This window comes from Rhea pennata, chromosome 27 (genome assembly GCF_028389875.1).
Source record: "Rhea pennata isolate bPtePen1 chromosome 27, bPtePen1.pri, whole genome shotgun sequence".
NCBI lineage: Eukaryota > Metazoa > Chordata > Aves > Rheiformes > Rheidae > Rhea > Rhea pennata.
Window position 1 is genome coordinate 3833794 of NC_084689.1, and position 20224 is coordinate 3854017.

At 50.5% G+C, this 20224-nt stretch overlaps 2 protein-coding genes across 3 annotated transcripts in view; one reads left to right on the forward strand and one right to left on the reverse strand.

The window, feature by feature from the left end:
• Window positions 1–3008, forward strand: part of FBN3 (fibrillin 3) — a 107940-nt gene extending 104932 nt beyond the window's left edge. The window contains exon 64 of the mRNA XM_062596517.1: window positions 434–3008. Coding sequence (XP_062452501.1) covers window positions 434–808 — 375 coding nt within the window. The 3' untranslated portion in view covers window positions 809–3008. The remainder of the gene's footprint in view (window positions 1–433) is intronic.
• Window positions 3009–5521: 2513 nt separating this feature from the next.
• The window catches only part of CTXN1 (cortexin 1), a 37644-nt gene continuing 22941 nt past the window's right edge, over window positions 5522–20224 (reverse strand). Inside the window, exons 1-3 of one of the 2 annotated variants that reach the window (XM_062596298.1) lie at window positions 15595–15639; window positions 7583–7702; window positions 5522–7005 (exon numbers count right to left, since the gene is read on the reverse strand). In XM_062596298.1, coding sequence (XP_062452282.1) covers window positions 6529–6783 — 255 coding nt within the window. In that variant the 5' untranslated portion in view covers window positions 6784–7005; window positions 7583–7702; window positions 15595–15639 and the 3' untranslated portion in view covers window positions 5522–6528. Of the gene's footprint in view, window positions 7006–7582; window positions 7703–15594; window positions 15640–20224 lie in introns of those variants that run through there. The other variant, XM_062596297.1, reaches the window with a different exon arrangement.

Genomic DNA, 20224 nt, shown 5'->3' on the forward strand with positions numbered 1-20224 from the left:
CCATAGGGGACTGTCAGCCCTTACTGTTTGATTCCAGACTGGACCTGTCACTCTAAATACAGGTTCTCCCTTGGAAGGAAGCTCTGTCCTCAGTCCAGGGCTCCTCCAAGGAAGTCACAGGCAGGGCCTGGACAGGTTGACCTGGGAGGTCATTACAGACTCTTCAGGCTATGAGAGCAAATAGACAATGAATATATTCGTGATTCCCCTGAAGATGAGGGATTCAGTCACCTGCTGGCCAGGGCAGGACAAGGAGGGAATGAACTGCCATGTGATCTCAGAGGTTCCAACAAGGAACCAGGCAACACTTGAAGGACAACAGAGACCAGAGAAGTCATACTGCACTTCTCAGAGCTTCCTTGGAGTGGCCTTCTGCACCTGGCCATAGACTGTTCTTTGTGGCTGCCACTGACACACCTTGTTCCTTCCCTAGGACCACACTGTGAACTTGGCCAGCATGGATGTGGATGCTCCTCTGTCCATGATGCTGAACCTCTCTGACCTGGCTCACAAGAAGCACATCCTGGAACTCCTGCCAGCTGTGGAGCCCCTGGAGAATCGTGTGCGGTACCTCATCTCCCATGGGAACGAGGATGGCTACTTCCGCATCCACCAAAAAGAGGGGCTCAGCTACCTGCATCTTGGCCGCAAGAAAATAGTGCCTGGTACCTACCTGCTGGAAATTGTGAGTGTGCCCCTGTACCGGAAGAAGGAACTGCAGAAAATGGAGGCCAAGAACCACCTCAACTACTTAGCAGGGGAGCTGGGCCAGGCACTGAGGATGAAGCTCCAGCTCCAACTGTACTAACAGCCATGAGACCCACCCACCCAACTGACAGTACAGTCCTTAGCCTTGCCATCCACACCTGGAAATAACTGCCTCCTCTCCTGTTGCACCCCCTGCCACCACCTCCCCCACTGCGCTGTAAAACTGATGGGAAATGTCCCTCTGGGCTCAGTGCTCACCTGAGCCATGTGGGGATGCTCTGCTTCATGGGATATTTGGGATAGAACCAAGCCACACCACAAAACAGCTCATGAAAGCTTTACCAAAGGTTCAAACCCTGTTAGCAGGGACTCTCTCCCCGTGTTCAGCTCCTGGCCATTTCCCCTCAAATAGATACTGTTAGTCCAAGCTGGCAAGTGCTGTCCCACAGGGAAATTCCTTGTTATTCAGAGCCACAGGCTGCACAACACCCCATAGCCCAGGAAAAGGAAGGGAGCCTGGGAATGGCTCTGGAAGGAGCTATGACATGGTGTGGTATTAGTGCATTTCCCAACAGCTCTTCTTCTTGCTTTGCTTCTGCATTGTCCTAATGGTGCTAGGGAAACCTTCTCTTACCTACACTGGCTGCTCTGTCTTTCTCTGTCCTCTCTGTGTCTTCCGGTCCTTTTGTAGAACAGAAAAAGTCACCACTGAGTGAACGGGTAGGTCAGATTTCTAACCTCATATTGTGAAGCAGCCAGGCAACAGGCTCTTGTAGGGCACCTAGGGCTTTCACACCACAAAATGTTGAGCACATGCACTTCCTCCAAAGGTTGGAGCTGGAAGGGCTTTTTCAGAGCTCCAGAAAGTCCAAGAGTTAATGTGTCCTGATATAAGTGAAGAGGAGCTCTAGGGGAGGATAAAAAATTGTGTTGTCGAATGTGATTGAACAAACTAAACTGGCAGGAAAAATGTCACAAGTGTGGTACAGAGCGGTTGGATCCTTCCCATGCTAAAGGGGATGGAGGGCTTGGCAGGACACATTTGGCAAACTGCACGGGTAAATTTGCTGACCACCACTGCTGGGAGTGTTTGAAAATCCTGGGAAAATTTTCCCACCAGCAAGAACAGGATGGGAAGGAGGGGGATGCTGCAGCCTCTCAGGGACATGAACATCTAGGCCTTAATTTTCAAAATAATCCTTGATTCTGAACTACGTGTCTGCATGTCTCCAGTGCCTATGGCCACATTCCCCGTAGTTAGGAGCACTTCTGAAATTAAGGCAGCAAGTCACTCCTGTCTGGTTGTCACATTCGTCTTGATCAGTCCAAGATAACAACTGAAATAGTCTCTGGTTAATACAGACAAATGAAATGCCCTGGAAAGTGTCTGGAAAATATGAATTAAGTGAATTGAAGTCTTCCTGCTGCTTCCAGTAGCCTGTCCAGACCGTTCTGTCCAGATGGGCTTTTCTTCTTCCCAAGAGGGTGTTCTTCACCCAGCTGGTCTCTGCAATGCCTTTTCCTAGTTTTACATGAATCTGTTTTGGGTTCTGCATCAACACTGTGCATCACCAAAGGAAATAAAGGTGCTATTTCACTCTGGTAACACACAAGACTACCTGATAGACAAATCAACAAATCTAAAGGTGCTTTCAGCTTTCAGAAGCTGGTGCTGGTATTGAATTGTCGGCGTTAGTGCACTGTATCCATCCACTCTTTCGTATTTATGTATAACCACCAAAGTTATGATTGCTCACTGTTGTGAGGAGTGCATATTCCTGTAGCTATTTTGGTACTTTGGGGGAGAGTTGTTTTTTTCCTGGTACACTGCCACCGCATAGGGTGGGGGGAAGTGTTTGTATGCTGTATTTGGGCTAATATCAAACTTGAAAACTCTTTTGTATAATGCAGCTCCAGACTCTGGATTTTGCAAGAGTCCCAGAGCTCGTAACAGGATGGGTGGCCTGATGTTTGGGTAATTTTTATTATTTTTGTTTTGTTTTGTTTTTCCAACAGGTGCTTTTTTTTAAAAAAAATATTAATAATAATAAATTAGCAGAGGTGGGTTTGTGTGTGTGTGTTGAGCCAAAAGTGTCAAATGAAAAAGCTCAAGGTTTCCTTCATTCCTCTCTGGTGCGGTGGTTTTTATTTTATTTTTTTTTTTTTTTGGTTTTGTTTTTTTTTTTTATATTGACATTTCTTGCTGGTTGTTCTTGGGAAGCGTTGAAACCCAAAACCTGTGCCCCCTTGTCCCGCAGAGAGAGACAGCTCTTTGCGGAATTCCTTTTTTGTATCAGAAGCAACAGCAACAATAAAATTATTTTGGGTTAAATGGTTCTGCGTTTTCCTTCTAGTCTGGGCACGGTGGTGGCTGCCTGTGGCACTGTGCCAGTCAGCCCGGTGGCAAGGTGCAGCAGAGAGGTCAGATTCAGCAGGAGGGTGACAGAGGTCTGGCCCTAGCATATCTGAGCATTCCCTGGCCTCCCAGCCCTGCGCTCCTCTGAGCCATTCCTATGGTACATCACAGAGTCATTGAGGTTGGAAGGGACCTCTGCAGATCATCTAGTCCAACCCCCCTGCTGAAAACAAGCCAGTAGGGAAGCTGAGATGTGAAACACTAATCCCTCCTTACTCTGCTCTGTCTGATTACCTGAGTTTGGAAAACCCTGATGTACGAGGCAAAGTGAACAGTTCTTGGGCTCCCTAGCTTCTATCCTGGCCTAGGTCTCAGCCCCAATGTCTTCAAGAGAATGGCTTTGTGCCCAGAAAAGCTCATTCCCTCAGCCTGTGTCATTCTGCAACATCTCCAGGGCTAAGATAGCGGAATCTCCATCTTGAACCATACCAAAAAGTCCCGAAGCAGAATTTTGGAAGAAAAACTGTGTTTGGTCATGCTGTATTGCACTGAGAGGCAGTTCAAACGAGGAGCCTGATGAAAGTCAAGGTGACAATAAAAGACCATGGGTTCTTATGGCCTGGAAGGCCACATTTCCACAGACCTGCTTGGCAACTGATGAGTACTGTCCTGGTTAAAAAAACAAACAAACAAAAAAACACTTGCAAGGAAGGCACTGCAAAACTTGCTCCTCTTCTGAGATCTGCTCCCTCAGATGCCAGGCCAGGCAGGTGCTGCTGGCTCCTTTCCTGTTCCTTGTAAGGCTGTAAATAGTAAATGACACTCCCCAGCCTCTGGGACAAGACCCAGTGTAGAACTTCAGGTCCTAGGTAAGACAGATCACAACCCAATGGAGAGGGATCCACTGGGCAAAAGGTAAATGTCTCCTGCGCCCTTGATTCACCCAGCGTGCAAAGGAGACCTTATTAGTACAGTCAAGGGCCCCAGAACATGGTGGGTCACAGCTCAGTCTAAGGAAGGGACAAATAAGGCCCAAACTGGGCCAGTTGGGACCTGATTCATGTTCTCTGCAGAGGTTCTAGAAGAGCCCAGCATATCTAGCCAAGCAGGAGCCTGACAGTGGAGAGTGAGCCAGCTCCCAGTTCAGGCTTTACAGGCAATAGCACAAGGCCAGCCTCTCCATGAGGTCACTCATCCCACCAGAGCACCAGATCACCCCTCTGAGTGATTGACCAAGCTGTCTCATATATGAAACATGCATATAATTAAAGCTATTGCTCTGGTGGCACTAGCAACACTGTCCACAACCTCATCCCCAATTTTAGCTACAAAATTGATATAGCTGGATCAGGTGTGGCTGATTTTAAACTGATCCTAATCCATTGTTGCTAAAATCAGCAATAGAGTCACCTGGATCAAGCTCATGCTGGGGTTTCTTATATCTGTGAGTGTTACTTTCTACTCACACACTCACCAGAATCATTTACAACAAACCTGCATGCACCCTGGAGATGATCATCCTGCAACATGCTTGCACAGCCTGGATGATGCTACAGTAAGTGCAGTGTGTTGGTAGTATTGTGCCATACACCATGATACAGTATAAACGTGGCATATGCAAATGGACTGAAACTGGTGCAGCAGTCGCCATCAGTGTGCACTAACAGTCCATAATTTCCCTAACGAAGCTCACCGGGAAACACCAGGGAACAGGCCTTATTGTCCTGTTCACCCTGCTTGGGTGCTGTGGCGAGGGAAGGCGCTTTCCCTGCTGCGTCCTATGCCATGGTCACCCTTGAGTTCCAGCCCGTCTCCCTTGCTGCTTCCTGGCAGTTCTGCTGAGCAGTGGCCATGCAGGGCAGGGGCTGTCTAGATTGTGCAGTGAATGTAACGTGCACTGTGTGCTATGATGAAGGTGCTTGCCTGCCTGTGCTTTGCCAGAGATCACGCCACGTGGTCCAGCTGGTTGCGTTCCACTTAGGCCCTTGCTCCAGGTCTCCAGTCTCACATTTAGCGAGCTCTTCTTGGCCTGGTGCTCCAGATGCAAAGCTGGCACTGGACTGCCCAGTGGCTGAGCCCTGTGCCACAAGAGGGCAGACAGAGCCACAACATCCCTGCAACTGCAGAGATCCCACCACCTTCCTGGGTGGTGGAAGGGCAGGGATGGAGGGTGCAGGTGGAGTCTTGGCCCAGACTGAGGTGGTGAAGCCTGCCATAGCTTGGGGAGCAACTGGTACTTTTCTGAGTCCCTGATGGGATACACTAAAGAGCACAGGAAGAATTATGTGGGGTTAGCACAGTGCAGCTTTATTTCCATGGTGGGGGAGGAGGGTCTCCCCTAGGGGCTCAATCCCTTAGCACAAACCTTCCTACTGGCCTGCGGCCAGAAACCCCCAGGGCTCTCGCTAGCCCCGTGGCAAGCTGCAACTCCCCTGCAAGACAAGCACAGTTCCTGCACAAGGTGGGAAGCCAGCTTTATTTTCCCCTCAGCTTCTTACACAGCCTAACTGCTACCTAGGTACAGGATAGCTAGAGAAGGGCTGGCCAGCACCCCTAGACATGGAGAGGCCACCCAGCTCCCAGTGGAGCAAGGAATGGCTAGAGTGGGCTCCTGCTGTGAGGCTGCCAGGCCTGGGCCAGCTGAGGGGCATCTCCCAAATGTCATGCAGGGCTTTAGATCCCTGCTGGCACGGCTGTGGACTCACAGGCTCTGCCATGAATGCAGAAGGGCTGCCCAGGTGCTTCTGCAGGTAGCTGCATGACTGCATCTTGCTCAGACCATTTGCACTAGCTGGGCAGGGAAGATCGCTATGGTGTAAAGCAGAGAATAGGCCACAGGACACGTTGCCAGAAGGGGGCTGTGCATGGGTTCTCCATCTCCCTCTCACATTTGGGGGGAACTGGGGCTGCCACACAGAGAAACAAAGCCAGCACTTGGGTCTGGTGCCTACAAGCCCTCTCACAGACACAGCTCAGCTACAAGGGCACGCACACATACGGGACCACAGTCAGCACTCCCCAGGGGACACGGACAAGGGCAACATGAGGGGCAGGAGGAGATGGGGATCAAAGCTCTGGCCTGGTAACAGGCAGACAGAGCCACCTGCACCTGGAGCCATGCAGGTTGTGGCTGGAGGCAGGTTCTGCCATGCCCTGCCCCATCGCCTCCTGCCCCTCACCTCAGCACGTGGCACTGTCCAGGGGGAGAGTGGGCAGAAGGGACCAGGCAGCCTCATTTCGTTCTTCCAGCATGTCTCCCCAAGGGTGCTGCAGACCAGGAAGAGAATCGAAAAGTGCTTAGAAAAGACAGAAACTCCTAGAAAACCCACCCTAGACAAGAGCCCCACCTTGCCTCCTTGCCCAGAGTATCCCTGCTGGCCCAGGGCAACACCACAGAGGAAGGGGGGGCCGGGGCTGGGGCCAGCTGGGGTGGGAGCCCAGCAGGCTTGCCCCATCCCTGCCGTCTACACCAAGGCGTAGTCAAACTGGCCCCTCTCCAACCCCTCCTTGTGGTCAGTCCAGGAGGAGGCGGGCATGCGGCTGTAGGGGTCCAGCAGGATGCGGAAGCAGCGCACCATCAGCATCACCAAGAAGACGAGGAGGAAGATGACAAAGGCAAAGACGGTTTTCTGCTCAGCATCCATGCCCGCGGCGCTGGCCGGGTGCTCGACCAAGGAAGGGGACAGCAGTTCATAATCCATTGTTGAAGCATCATTCATGGCAGAGGTGAGGCACGCCAGCAGCGCAGAGTGTGCGGGCAGGGCTCAGGGCACTCACAGGACAGCCATCTGGCCGCCCTGGTGCCCAGGCAGCCACCTTCAGCTTCCCGCTGTGCCCGCACACCCAGAGCGCTGCCTGCCCGTGGGTTACTCCATAGCCACTGGTGCTGCTATGCGGAGCTGGGGGGGCTTGGTGTTCACTTCTGCACAGGCCAAGCACTCCTGGAGGGGAAAGCAGAGCTAGTGAGGGAGGAGAAATGGGCCTCAGGATACTCCTAAATAACTGGGGGACTGGAAAGGGCAAGGAAGGGCTCTCTGTCACCCGAGCTGCAGTTACCTGCCTGCCGATATATGCAGACAAGCAGTCAGATGTCTGACAGAAAGACCAGAGGAGGACACTGAGATCATTCATTGCTAGGGGCTGATTCAAAATACAGTTTTAGCCAGGAAACTTAGGAAGATTTTTTTTTTAATTAAATATTCTTAATTTGAAACTTTTGGAAACTTCTGGAGATGGTGCCTATCGGCCCACGACCAGTGCTATAGGAATCTTTTGTGCCAGTTGACTGGCATCATGTAATAATTCAGGTTAAAAAAAAGGACCTCATCTCTGAGATCCTGGCTAAGAAACTACATCGCTGGTCTTGGAAAAACTCCAGATACAGTCACAAGCCTAGTTTGCCCATTCCTACTGAGGGAGACGCATCCTGCTGCTGTATTTCCCCAACCCAGTGATTGCCTCTGTTTTTTCACAAGGCCTGAAAGGAGCTGATTCCCAGTGGTGAGGGAAGGCACCTACCTCACTGCAGCCACACAGGGACACTAGCATTGCTATTACAGCAGACGGAGGAGAAAACTGTGTCCTGACAGCCACGTCGCTGAGGCGAGATCTCCAGGGTCAACATCCAGCTTTCTTGGGCTAGGGATGTAAAGGCAGAAGGACAGATAACAAAAGGAGTTAGAAGGACCTTATTCACTATGAATCAAAGCAAAGAGCAGCAAGGCACCTCTGAAGTTAGCAGCTACTGCAAGTTCCCAGTGTCTCCTGTTGGACCAGCAATGGCTAGAGTTCACCTAGGGGAGCATTTGCAGCAAGCTCCCCTTGCACCATCCCAGAGCCTGAGTGCTCTTAGTGCTATGAAGACTCCAGTGAAGTGCCACACTGGCTGATATCAGGAACAACTAAAGGCCTGCATTGACCTATCCTCACTGCCTTTCCAGGCAGCAATACTGATTGGGAACACGGATAAAGGAAAAGGCATATCCCTTTCTCAAGGCCAACGCACTCAGATATAAACACAGCATGTCCAGCACAGCTCTGACTCATGCCGAGGACCTGCTGACTTTTGTTTTGCTGCAGCTCCTGGGACACACAGAGAAACAGTGTTTGCGGGTTTTAAAAATAATTTCAGATCACAAAAACAGCTCAGTAAAAGGTGAGAGCAGCAGTAAGGTGAGAAAGACGGACATGTTCCTCATCTGCTTTCCTGACTCCCATGGGCTGGATGCTGCCCATTGCCAGATGCTATATGTTGTCCATTGCCAGACAGCAACCTAGTGCCCTACGATCTACATATAAACAAGCTATTCCTATTTCCAAGGAGCACAAATGCCAGTGTGAGTGGAAGGAGAGATGGCAGCAAAGAGGCCACCCAAAAGCAGTTGGTCTATCACAAACCTGCAACCTCCCCTTATACAAGCAGAAGTGATCAGAGTGGTGCTAGCAATGGAATGGAGGCTGATCCTCATACACTGCATCTTTCAGTCTGGCATAGATTGCATTTAGGAGACCAGGGGCACTTTACTCCCTGTATGAGAATGTTCTCGCCCTTCTCTCTGCCCTTGCTCAGAGCCTGAAAAGGGCAAAGCAAGATTTGTTAGCAAAAAACCTGAATGTTTGCCCTGGTGCTCCAGATCTCGAGACCATGGCTGTTGGTACCACCACCAGAGTCTACAGGAAGAACTATGCCGGCAAAGGCAGAAATGGCTCAGGCAAACAGATTCTGGCCTGTGGTGCTTGCAGGCAGAGCTCCTGTGAAACAGAGACATAACCTCTGATTTAGGGAAATGGTGTGGAAGGGTCCCTGTAGCTGGGCACTGAGGCAGCTCCAGGACACAGCCATCTCCTGGAAGCTCTGTGTAGAAAGACTGTGGCTGCTGCAATGCTCAGCCAAGCAGAGTCATGGCTGGAGGGGAGCACTCCTCACACTTTCTCTGCCAGGTTGTGTGACATATTTATCATCATCCCCTTAATGAATAAGAATAGTAATTATTGAATTTGTCCAGCAGTTCCTGCCTTCCCTGACCTCTGTTGCCCTGACAGTGTGTCAAAGAAGGCTCCCTCAGTCCCACATTGCCAGCCCTCCAGCTCTCCATCACTCATTACCATGACACAGATTCCACCTCAGGAAGGTAGAGATGAGTGAAGTGAGCTGGAGAAGCTTCCACCTCAGCAGGGAGCACTTGGGTATCCCTTTTCCAGCTGGCATCAGCCCAGAGAATGGCCTAGTCCAAGGCTTGGTGTCTTAAAGTGCTAACTTCCTTGCACATGGCAAGGGCAGTGAGATTTGCACAGACACCAGGGCCTCAGTATACCTGGGAGCCAGCATCTCAGGGTGCAAGAAGTGTGGCTGTGGGTCAGGGGAGCCAGCTGTCCTCCATCTCTGCCTGCAGCTGGCGGTAAAGAGGACAATGGGCTCAGTGGCCTGGAAATGGAAGTGGCCTACAGGATAGAGACAGCTTGGGGAGCATGATGTATCGCTGGGGCCTTGCAGAGACCTGCTTTCTAGGTTATTTGGCTCAGACGGATGCCATGCCCATGGAAAGCTGGTCCTCATGCATGAGGACAGCAAAGGAGCAGGTGATGACTGAGTGTGGCCCTGTCCATGGAAGGACTCCATCTCCTGTGTTAGCTTTCTGCTCAAGGAGGATCATAGCCAGGGTCACAGGGCAGAGCACCCTGTTCCTCTCCACAGAGCTCTTTGGGGACACACACAGTGCTGATGGTTAAGGGGATAAAACTCTCCACAGCCTCCTGTCTCCTTGCAGTGTTTCCTGTGATGTGGAAGCCCTCAGGAATTTCCTGAGGTCTGAGAGCATTGCCATTGCCTGGGTACTGCTTTGTCTGCTCTGCACGCCTCTGTACTTGGAGAGGTGGTCATGGCTCATTTTGGTGTCTCTTCCCTGCCACTCTGAGCTCAGCAAGGCATGGGGGATACAGCATTGGCCCCAGAGAAGTTGTATTCCTTAGAAAGCTGTCTGGAGCAAGGAGAGCTGGAGCCACTCACACAGGCAGGACTTTGCTTCCTCCACAAGCTCAGACTCATTGAATTCAGTGTCTGAACAGCCACATTTTCCCTGCAGAAGCCAGATGAAATATCATCTTAATGAATTCCTGTTTTCTGGACACGAGGCAAGCTGTAGACCCCCCTGAGAATAAACACTTAGTAGCTCCTGGATGCTGGAAGATGGGGTCTGGGAAGAGGTCTACTGCTTTGTACCTGCATCATCTCCTGACCTGAAGCAAGGCAAGCCTGGAGCATCACTACTGCTTGCACAGGCGCTGCCTCATCCTGCACTGAAGTGGGGATCTCAGACAGGCATCCTCAGGCAGGGGACATTGACCTCACAGTCCTCAGCTCTGGCCTGGAGCAGGGAGCTTTTCCTGGCACCAAGTGACAAGTGGAAAGCAGTGGATTGCACAGCTTGCTGCTTGGAAAATGGCTGTCCCTGAAGGGTTGCTATGGAAATGCACAGGCTAAGCGTGAAGGGACTAGCTCTAGCTGGAGAACTATCATCTCAGTATCTCATTCTTGCTGGGTGCCTGGGCCAGACATGGCAGGGCTATTTCTTGGATGGACAAGAGACACCTAGGGATACCTTGGCTCAGACCATCTAGGTTAGGAATAATTCAGCCAAAGAAGTCAAGAGAAGTGTAAGTTACAGCAAGAGTTAGTGCTGGAGATCAGTTCTAAGAATCTTTCAGAGGTCTCCAAAGATCCCAGCCTGAAGGACCAGGAGCCAGGAATGTTCATGCAGTTTTTGCCATTTAACTTTGCACAGCGCAATCAAGTTCCCAGCTAACATGTACACAGAAGTGAGAACCAGCTGATCCATGACAAACACTCAAGAACACTGTCCAAAATATTCACACATAGCCCAGGGCTTTTTTGATACCATCAGAATTTTTTGACTGCAGTTCTCAGGTTTCAGTCCCTGGTGAGAAGAGCTCAGGAGTCAAATGGACGTGAAATGACCAGGATCCTTATCAGAGGCTCCTCCACTCCCTGCTACTGATCTCCTCCCAGAGAGTATACTGTACAGAGTCAAAGCTTGCAATAGTCCCTGCAGAGAAGGCTCTTTCCATGCACTACTCACATATCTCAGCTTGCTGCTGGGACAGCTGGGCACCGTTCTAGCCTATTCCTTCGTAACTGCACAGAAACAGGACCTGGGAGTCTAACCCTGCATGAGGACTACCTATGTTATATGTTGCACAAACACCAGGAAGAGCACCAGCGACCTGTCATTGCAAGGAAAAACGCTCGAGTTTCCCCAGCAGCTGGAAATTGCTAAAGCAGAGAAACTCTAGCCAAGCTCCCTTCCCCAGCCACAACTCTCCACTAGAGACTGCAAGGGAGATGTCACGCTCCCCACCGAAACATCTGGGTAGAAAAGAAATCCTTCATGGCTCTTGGTGACAGCAATGTTCAGAGCAGGCCCTGCTGCAATGCATAGGGCCCAAACACAAATCATTTACCTGGAGGTGCCCAGATGACCTGTAACTCACGTTTAAAGAAGTGCCAGGAGGAACAGAGACATTAGGACAAAATACAAATTTTTCTGCTAAATAACAGTCCTGTATTCGTGATAAAGGATTTCCTTCACATTTGAGATGTATTGCTTTTTTATTGCTGTGTGAAGAATCAGATCTTAATTTCTAGGGAATTTTCTGCAGAGTAAAAAATGCTGATAAGACAGTTAAATGAATGCAGCTGTTATTTAAGGTCTATTTGATTGAGTTTTATTAAGATTCATGTTCCCTTAGTAACTGAAAAGAACACATCCATGAGCAAGGAAATTGCTTAATAGGGAGAGATCTCAGTTGCAAAGGAAGAGGATCCCTGTCAACAATTTAGCAACACTGGGGAGAATGTGGTCAGTATGAAACATGAATTAAAAGTTAATTGAAGAATGACAAATATCTAATGAGACATTCATTTAAAAATAAGTATAGACCAATGTTAACCAATGCAGGATGACATCTGGTAAGAAGAGCTTACCCTCCCCACTGCAGATACGTCCAAGCTGAGAGTATGAGCCCATGAGTGGGCAGGAATCAGAAGTTATGGACTCTCAGCAAGGATGGGGCTGCACAGCACCGGCATGACTCAGCCTGCTCTTTGGACTGCACCCAGCCACTTCTGCTAGCACCAGCTTATTCCATCCTTCAAGTTCTTGCAGTTTTTTGACCAGAAGTCAAGACCCAGAGACAAGCACTAGATCATAAAGCACAAGAAGGATCCAAGGCAGCTGGAGAAACAGCCTTCTTCTTGTCACCAAGCAGCAATTTCTTGATGCTAACATTTCAGATATTGCTTGCTCTCAATTTACAGTGTCATAACCTTGCTCAAAAATCTCTCCCCCCTTCAAATAGTAGGTGAAGCTGTGAGCTTTGGTGTAGTTGTGCTTAGCTCTGCTTTAGTGGACAATCCATTCTCTCTGCAGCTGATGTACAGGGGTCAGTGAAAGAGGAGCCCAGCTCTGGATCCAGAACCCAAATGATAAGGCAGCTGACCTAATCATTGGCAATTTTATCTCAGGGTGCTTGACGGTTAAGACAGCTTTGCAAGAGTGTGATTGATTGCCATTAAAGGAAACTGAACCTCACACGGAAAACTGCGCATTTCAGTAGCAGGAATTTACAAAGCCCAGTATTTGACACAGCAAAATAGAATTGCACCAGAAAGGTTGGCTCATGCAAAGAATGAAACTAGGAGATGAACACTATCCTAGGATAGCAGTCACAGCGAAGCAAGGTTTAATTGTGCTGTGTGACTGATGCAGTCCAATAACGATGGAGTTACCTAGTTTACACACTTTTAAATATATTTAGTACTATCTTGTAACCAAAATAGATACTTACAATTATATAACAACAACAAATGATGTAAAAGGAGAGAGTGGAGCCAGTTTTGATGGAGAAGAGCTAGCAGGGGCTAAAATCCTTAAATTCAAAAGAAACTTTCACCAAGACCAGAACAAAATAGCTGCACACAGAATAAGAACTGGAGCAAATTCATTATGATCAGACTAAAATAACCTTGCTTTGAAAGGCACAAACCCAGTGTTGCTCCCTGTGCATATCTATTTGAGACATCTTGGAGAAAAATCTAAAAGATAGATGCATCTAAGGTCCTGGGGATGTCTAACAAATACAGTTAAAAAAAAAACAAAAAAAAAAAGGCTGTGTGGTATACACAGAGCCGCTCTTCAGGACCCTGCCAAGAGCTGCGAGAACATCTGCTGCTCCATGGGAGTCAGGGTCTCACAGGACCTGGCTCCATGTGCTCCCCCTTGTTAATATTCAATTCTGTCACTGCACGCAGTGTGCAGCCTCCTGTTGCAACCAGAGAGCAAATGTGATCACCAGGTGAAAGCAAACACCCCCTCTGTGAGGTTGCAGGCAAACAAGTTTTTACTTAAGCAGAAGAATTTCCAGGGCCTGAGAAAGCGCCTTAGATATAAGAAAAGACCTTACCTGCAAGTGCAGCAGGGGTACAGAACTCACTGGGGGCTTTCCACTTCTGCATTCTCAGACTAAGGGGTCTGTCTGTCTGATGCTTTTCCACTCACTCCTGCTGGGAAGGAGACAACTGGACATGTTCTGGGAAGCACACTTCTGTGCCCGGCACCACTAAATGAAGTTGGAATAGGGCTCACAAAGCAGTTGAAATCTTTGCAGAATTTATATTGCTTTTTCCAGTAAATATTGCTGCTGATTCAAATGAACAAATCCCACTGGCTTACTGTGCAGCTGCCAGCATAAACACAGCCACAGTCATGCCAGGGCCTGCACTTCCAGAGACGACTGGAGAGATCCATAGCCTGCTCAAGGGTGGAGGTAAGAAGAGTTACCACCTCTCTTAACTCCTTTCCAAACACTTCATTGCATCCAGGCAGCATTTCACACAGCCGTTTGTGCAGATTACGCCATACAAAGCTAAAGAGCCCAGCTTAGAAAAGAGAAAAGAGGTGCAGATTGAGAGCCAGCCTGTGCTCCAGCAGAGCACTTCGTCATGGAGTCTCTCTGGGAAGGTCTGTTCACCCTGAGCACAAGCCAATAACAGAGAAGTCTGGAGACAGTTTGTCTTCAGATGCCCAGGGAAGACCCTCAAGTCCCAGTAGGATCCTCTTAGTGTAGCAGGGGACCAGTTACCATCTTCTCTAAAGCCTGGTCTCAACACCTCTCACAAGCACCTTCCACCACAAGGGACAGGACTCATGTCCCATGGCTACACAGGCAGGGAGGGCTGAGGGTAAGCGCTCCTTCCTCATCACCCACTCCTCTACCAAGCCTGGTACGCAGGTAGACAACAGGACAGGGGCTGGGAGAGACCAACATGCCCCCAACATAAGGAACCAGGCAGAAGGGCATCTGTCTACAGTCAGCTCAGCCTGGGAGGCAGTACGACACCAGGCATGGAATTTCTGCCCACTGGGTGTTGAATTCTTTTCAGAGCAAGGAGGGCCCAGGAACGCCAGACCAGATTAATTCCTCTGCTACGTCCGTGCCCCAAACCCTGACTTAAGAACTTGGCCAGTCTTGTGTTAAACAAGCCTGGGGTTATTGGGGAGACCAGAATACCACTGCTTCTCCAATCATCTCATGCAGATACTTCAGAGGAGCTCCCCCAGCAAGATGGCTCTACTGAGCAGGACTGCAGCCAAGCCAACAGCAGAGGAAAACGAGCAAGGCCAGGACATGGACAGGAGAACTGAGCTGACCAGGCCAGGGCAGGAACGAAGTAACAACTGACTCCAAAATGCTCCTGGCCCCCAGAAGGAGCAGGGATAGCGCAGGGGCTCCAGGGTCTTTGGCTGCACCATCATCACACATCTTGTCCCATTGCTGCTTGCGTCTCAGACTGACACCTAGCTATACCCAGAGTCAGCCCCACTGGCACAGCACTGGTTGCAGTGCTCCACTCACCTAGCCCTGTCCCTTCCGCTGCCTATTTTCCAGGTCTCTGATGGCATGTCCTGGTCTCTTGGGCTAGTCAAGCCTTTGATGTCAGTAGAGAGGGTGACCCTTCAGCCAAGGAGGAGCTTCACCCCTTCCAGAGCTAAGCAGAGATGCTTGTTCCAAAGCCTGGGCTTTGTGATCCCTGGTCCCCCTCATGGGTGCAAGAAGTTCTGTCAAGTGCAAGGTTCTGCACCACACCCTACACATGCTTCCTCTGCTCTGCCATCCTGGCACACATAGAAATGCCACCACTATTAAACCAAGGCACCCACCCAGCTGTTAACCCCCCAGGAAAGTTGACTTCTCCCTGTCCCACCCCAAAACCTAGGGTTCTACTCTCTAAGGCCAGACTTGAGAACTCCCATCAGAAGATATACGGGGCTCCCACCACCAAACTAGAGAGACGGCCCCATCTCCTGAGCCCAGCATTGCAAGTAGTGGGGGAGTGGGGGGGGCCTGAAAATTGAGTGCAGAGGGAACTCCCCTCATTGCATTCCCAATTCCTGCAATCCCCTGTCCTCCCCACAGCATGAGCACCTGCAAGGAGATGGGATCATGGACAGTACCTGCTGGCATGGGCCGGGGGGCCCAGCCACTTAGCTGCTTCCAGCTCCACCGCTTGCCATCTCGTGGGAAGGAGCAGCCGCCTCTCCTGGAGAGCACGCAGGGAAGGCAGCTGCTCCTCACTCGCGCTGGAGTGGGTTCCTATGGCGATGCAGAATCAATTATAATAAAAGGTGGAGCACAGCAATTGGATCTGAGAGAAGTTTCGTGAGCTGCCTGGGAGAGCGAGGCTGTGGGAAAGTGCAAGGCTGAGAGCTGAGCCTGCCAGTCCCCTGAGCTACAACTCCAAGATCCCAGTGCTCTCTGTGGTCACTTCAGGTGTTCCCAGGCCAGCACACAAAGGTGTCCACCAGACAGTCCCACTGTTCTTACCTGAACTTTCCACCAAGCTGTCTAAAGCTGCGGGAGGAGTATGGATGACCTAACTGCAAATCTGTTCGGCACAGGCCTGTGCGCCCTGAGTCTTCCCACCGTCCACATCAAACATGGAGGGGGCAAACCTAGCATGACAGATTTTGTGCAGGTGCAGGATAGGCAGCTCTGCTTCTTCCAGATGCTGCAGTGACACAACCTTCCCTCTGCATCACCCACCAAAGCCCCCAGAGCAACACGTCTGCACCACTACCATGCGGAGAGGCATCCAGGGCCTCTCCCACTCCTCAGTGTGCCCACTGCTGTCCCAGACCCATGGGGCATTCCTGGGAGCCTGAGACGTCTTGGAGCAAGCGCAGCCTCTCTACTTGGCAGACACACCCCTGCCACGCACACTCTGCTCCCACTGACAGAGCCAGAGCTGAGCACGGCAGACAAAGAACCAAATGACAGATGTGGGCAGTGAGACCCAGCCTCACTGCCTGCTGCACCCAAGGCAGGGGACTGCACCTCCAAGGTGCAATTTAAGCAAGGGATGCTGGGGGCACAGCTGACTATGAGTGTTCAGGTGTTGAAGGAACATGGTACTGTAAAATCTCACTACAACTCTGTGTGCATCTTCCCACCCCAGGCTCAAGGAATGATTCAGCTTTTAGTGACTGGAATACAAAGAGCTTCAGGAGCTGAACAGTGTCACACCCAGCTCATAGGGAAACATGCCCAGGTCTCCAGGAGCTCTCCAGGAACCTGAATACATGTCTGGACCTGAAACAAAAAAACCCCAAACAACCTTGCCATCTGGCAGTCTTGCACAAGCTCCCTGAGGACAAGTCTGAGTGACCCACTCTGCCCACCTCTGTCTCCCACCTGCGTGCCTTCCCCACCTCAGCATGCCAGACCTGTATGAAAAAAAAAATTGAGGGCTGCATCTTCATTTCTGGAAAGAAGCAATGGGTGCCTTGGAGCCTGGGCTAATGAGATGCAGTTTGGAAGAAGAACTAGCAGGAGGTGCGCAAGGAAAGGTGAGCCAAAGTGGTAGGGCTGGCAACTACAGCCAGGAGAGACTGCCTGTAGCAGTGACCATGAAGGCATGACCCTCACCCAACTTTGAGGGACACCCAGAGCCAGAAGGTCTTCCTCCTGATCCTGAATCATGAACCGAAAGATATGGCAATAACAAGTTCCTATCCTCACTAAGAGGAGGTTAGCAAGTGAAGAACATCCTGCAAATACATGCACACAGACCCCGAACTTCTAGCACGATACAGTATGAACACCCCTCAGAGCGCTGGGAAACTGGATTTTACCATTCCCAGACACTCCAGGAGCATTCTCGGGTGAGAAGGAAAATCGAGCCCTGGAAACAGGACACCACTTTGAGTGGGGTTTCCCCCAGAAGCCATCACCACTTCAGCCGCCTGTGGTTCCTGGCATCCAATGAACAGCAGAGCGTAGCAAATATAAATTCCCATGGAACGCAGCACAAAACAGAGCTCTGGTCTTGGCCCACAGGGCCCAGAGGTGTTTCAGGAGCCTATAGACCTTTATGCCAGGAAATAAGGACAGTCACTGCTGCCTCCGCTGGAGGGAAAGGGACTCATCCCTCCCTCCCCATCCAGGCAATCAAGAGGGGGCAGAGTGGACCTCTGTCCATCCACTGGGTACCGGAAACACCTAGAAGTGTGGATTAGGTGCTAAAGCTGCCTATAGCTGGCAAGACCTGATATATTGCCTCCCCATGTTCCTTCCTTTTTACAGTTTCCATTATTTTCCCAGGAAAATATTCATCCTGCAAAAACTAATCACCAAGCCATCAAGCAAACTCCTTTACACTTAACAGTATCACAGGAGCATAATTGTGATCCAAAGCCCCTTCAGCACAGTGCAGCATTCCCTCTTCCTACAATAAGGTGATTCATTGTAAATATCTGGAAATAACCACGCTATATTTCCTGTGCAATTCATCTTAGCTGCTAATTGAAATGGTTTTCCCGAAAGGTGCCTGTGGAGAGCATTCTTACACTTAATCAGTGCAGAGACACTGCTCGCTGCCTAGGGCAAAGGGGAGACAGGCCACATTAGGGGCCTCTCTGCAAAATTAATATTGCTTTGCTAATTGTCTGCCCTTTGGCACGAGTGGGAATGTGTGAATGTACAGAAACTGGAACAGTTCCTAAAGGCCTTCTTCACATCTGCTCATGGAAGTCCCACAGGAGCCTTTAGCTTTTGTGGTTGCAGCATCCATCAGAGAGCAGACCCACAGGACCTTCTCACATAGAGAATACTGTAAGCCCCTCTTCAGTCCAGTCCAGCCAAATCCAGCTCAGTCCAGCCGTCCCTTTGGGCCTGCAGCTGTGATTTGCATGTGGCCATCCACCATGGTTAGTCACATGTAACCTTACTGCATCTTCCCCCAACATGTGAACATCACAGTCCTTGGCCAGAATGAGGCCCCTGAGTTGATTACACACCAGCACAGTATCCAAACTCTCAGCAGCAGATGGTGTGTGAAATGATGGCAAGAGTTTTCACAGCTTCCAGCTGTTGCCTGTTTTTCACATCCAGACTCCTCTAGGCTGGTCTGCGGCTCATTTGCTCACTGCGCTGTCTCTCCTCGAGTGATTGTGTCTTTCCCTGTCTTCCTTTGCTTCAGATTGAAGGGTTATGAACACAAGGGACAGCAAAGCAATCCCTTTCCAAATGCCCTGACAGAGGGGGAAATTTGGGTGCTTTCTGTGAGGAAGCCTACTGGAGACTTTGCTACCATTTCTGAGCCCGAACTGTGGAGAGAAATACGTGATACCTCTTTCAGCCATTCTCCCTCAGAAGGTATCTGGGAGCAGTGCAAAGAGCTGCCGTGGAAAGCCTTGTCGTAGCCAGCAATGCTGCACCAGTGCAGAAAGGACCATTCACTGTCCCAGGGCATCTGGCAGAACTGAGCCTAGCTTCTGCCGCTCCTCCTCTGTGCCAGATCCCAGCAGCTGCTCCGTGGCGGAGCCTGTGGCTGCATTTCAGTATGCTCCTGCTGATTTTGTCTCCTTTAAACTGTTGAGGATTGGTTTGTGCAAACACAATTACTTCAGCCAAGGGCTCTCCATGAGCCACGTTATGGGTCGGGCAGGATTTCTCTTGCTGGGACTGTCTCCAGCAGAGCAGGCTGCATCTGGGACACCGACTGGTGTCTTTGCCCTGAGTGCAGTGCAGCTGCCAGGAGCAGGAAGAGTGGTGGGCATGCGGGTGCGCAGATCCGTTTCCCTCAGGGAACTGCCAGGAGGATGGCCAGGGCATAGCTTCAGCAACTCCATGTGGTGCTCCCTAAGGTCATTGATTCTGGACAAGTCACCAAGCATCCCTTTAGAGTCAAGGGAAGAGGATACCTACAAGGAACCCATCACTGCATCCAACACAGTTATCTGAAACAGACAGGAGTCTGGAGCCCTGGGCATGATTCTTTCTCTCTAGGGACAGGGGACCCTGCAGTGATGCCAATCTAGGTGGCTTATGCTGCACATGTCTATTGGTAGGTAGGTGAATTGCTCCTGTTTGGCTTGCCGTTTGATTTGTTTCAAGAGCGCCTGTCACCCTGGCAACCAGGCATTTAACTAACAGCGATTAGATACCAGGCACAGACCTGTGGGATGGGATGGTTCATCCCATTCTTGTTGCCAGAGCAGGTCAGGCGTGTTCCCATAATCCAGTCTCCAGGCCTGGAGGAGGAGAACTGGTCCAGGGGAGAAGGCGGGGAAGGACCATGGAGGTAGCACCAGCAAGTGTGGCCTGTCCTGTCTGCAGTGCTCAGCTCTCCCATCTCCAGGCCAGGGGCAGAGCTGTGTGTGGTGCATCTGTGCTGTGGTCAGTAGAGAGAACCATTGTGGTAGGCGTGCAGGATAAAGGCCCAGAGGCACCGCAGTCCTGGTGCATACTGGTCCTGACTTCAAGAGGAGTTTGGCACCCCTGTTCCTTCAGGGTTCTAAAACAAGGCTGTGAGACAGATCTGGGCAGCTGAGGAAGCAGAGTAGCCCCATGAAAGACAGCATCCAGCAGTGACAAGGCCAGCCTGGCTGTTCTCCACAAAAGCCAACTGCAGCTATGGACAACATAAATTAGGCTCTGTTTCTAGTTCCAGAAAGTAGTAGTACACCAAGTCATCTCCTCCATCCATTCCCAGCAGCCCAGCTAGAATATAGCCATTCCCAGCTCTGTATACTCTTCCTCAGCCCTTGAGAAGGCAAAGAGGAGCCACGTCCAGGCTGGCAGCCT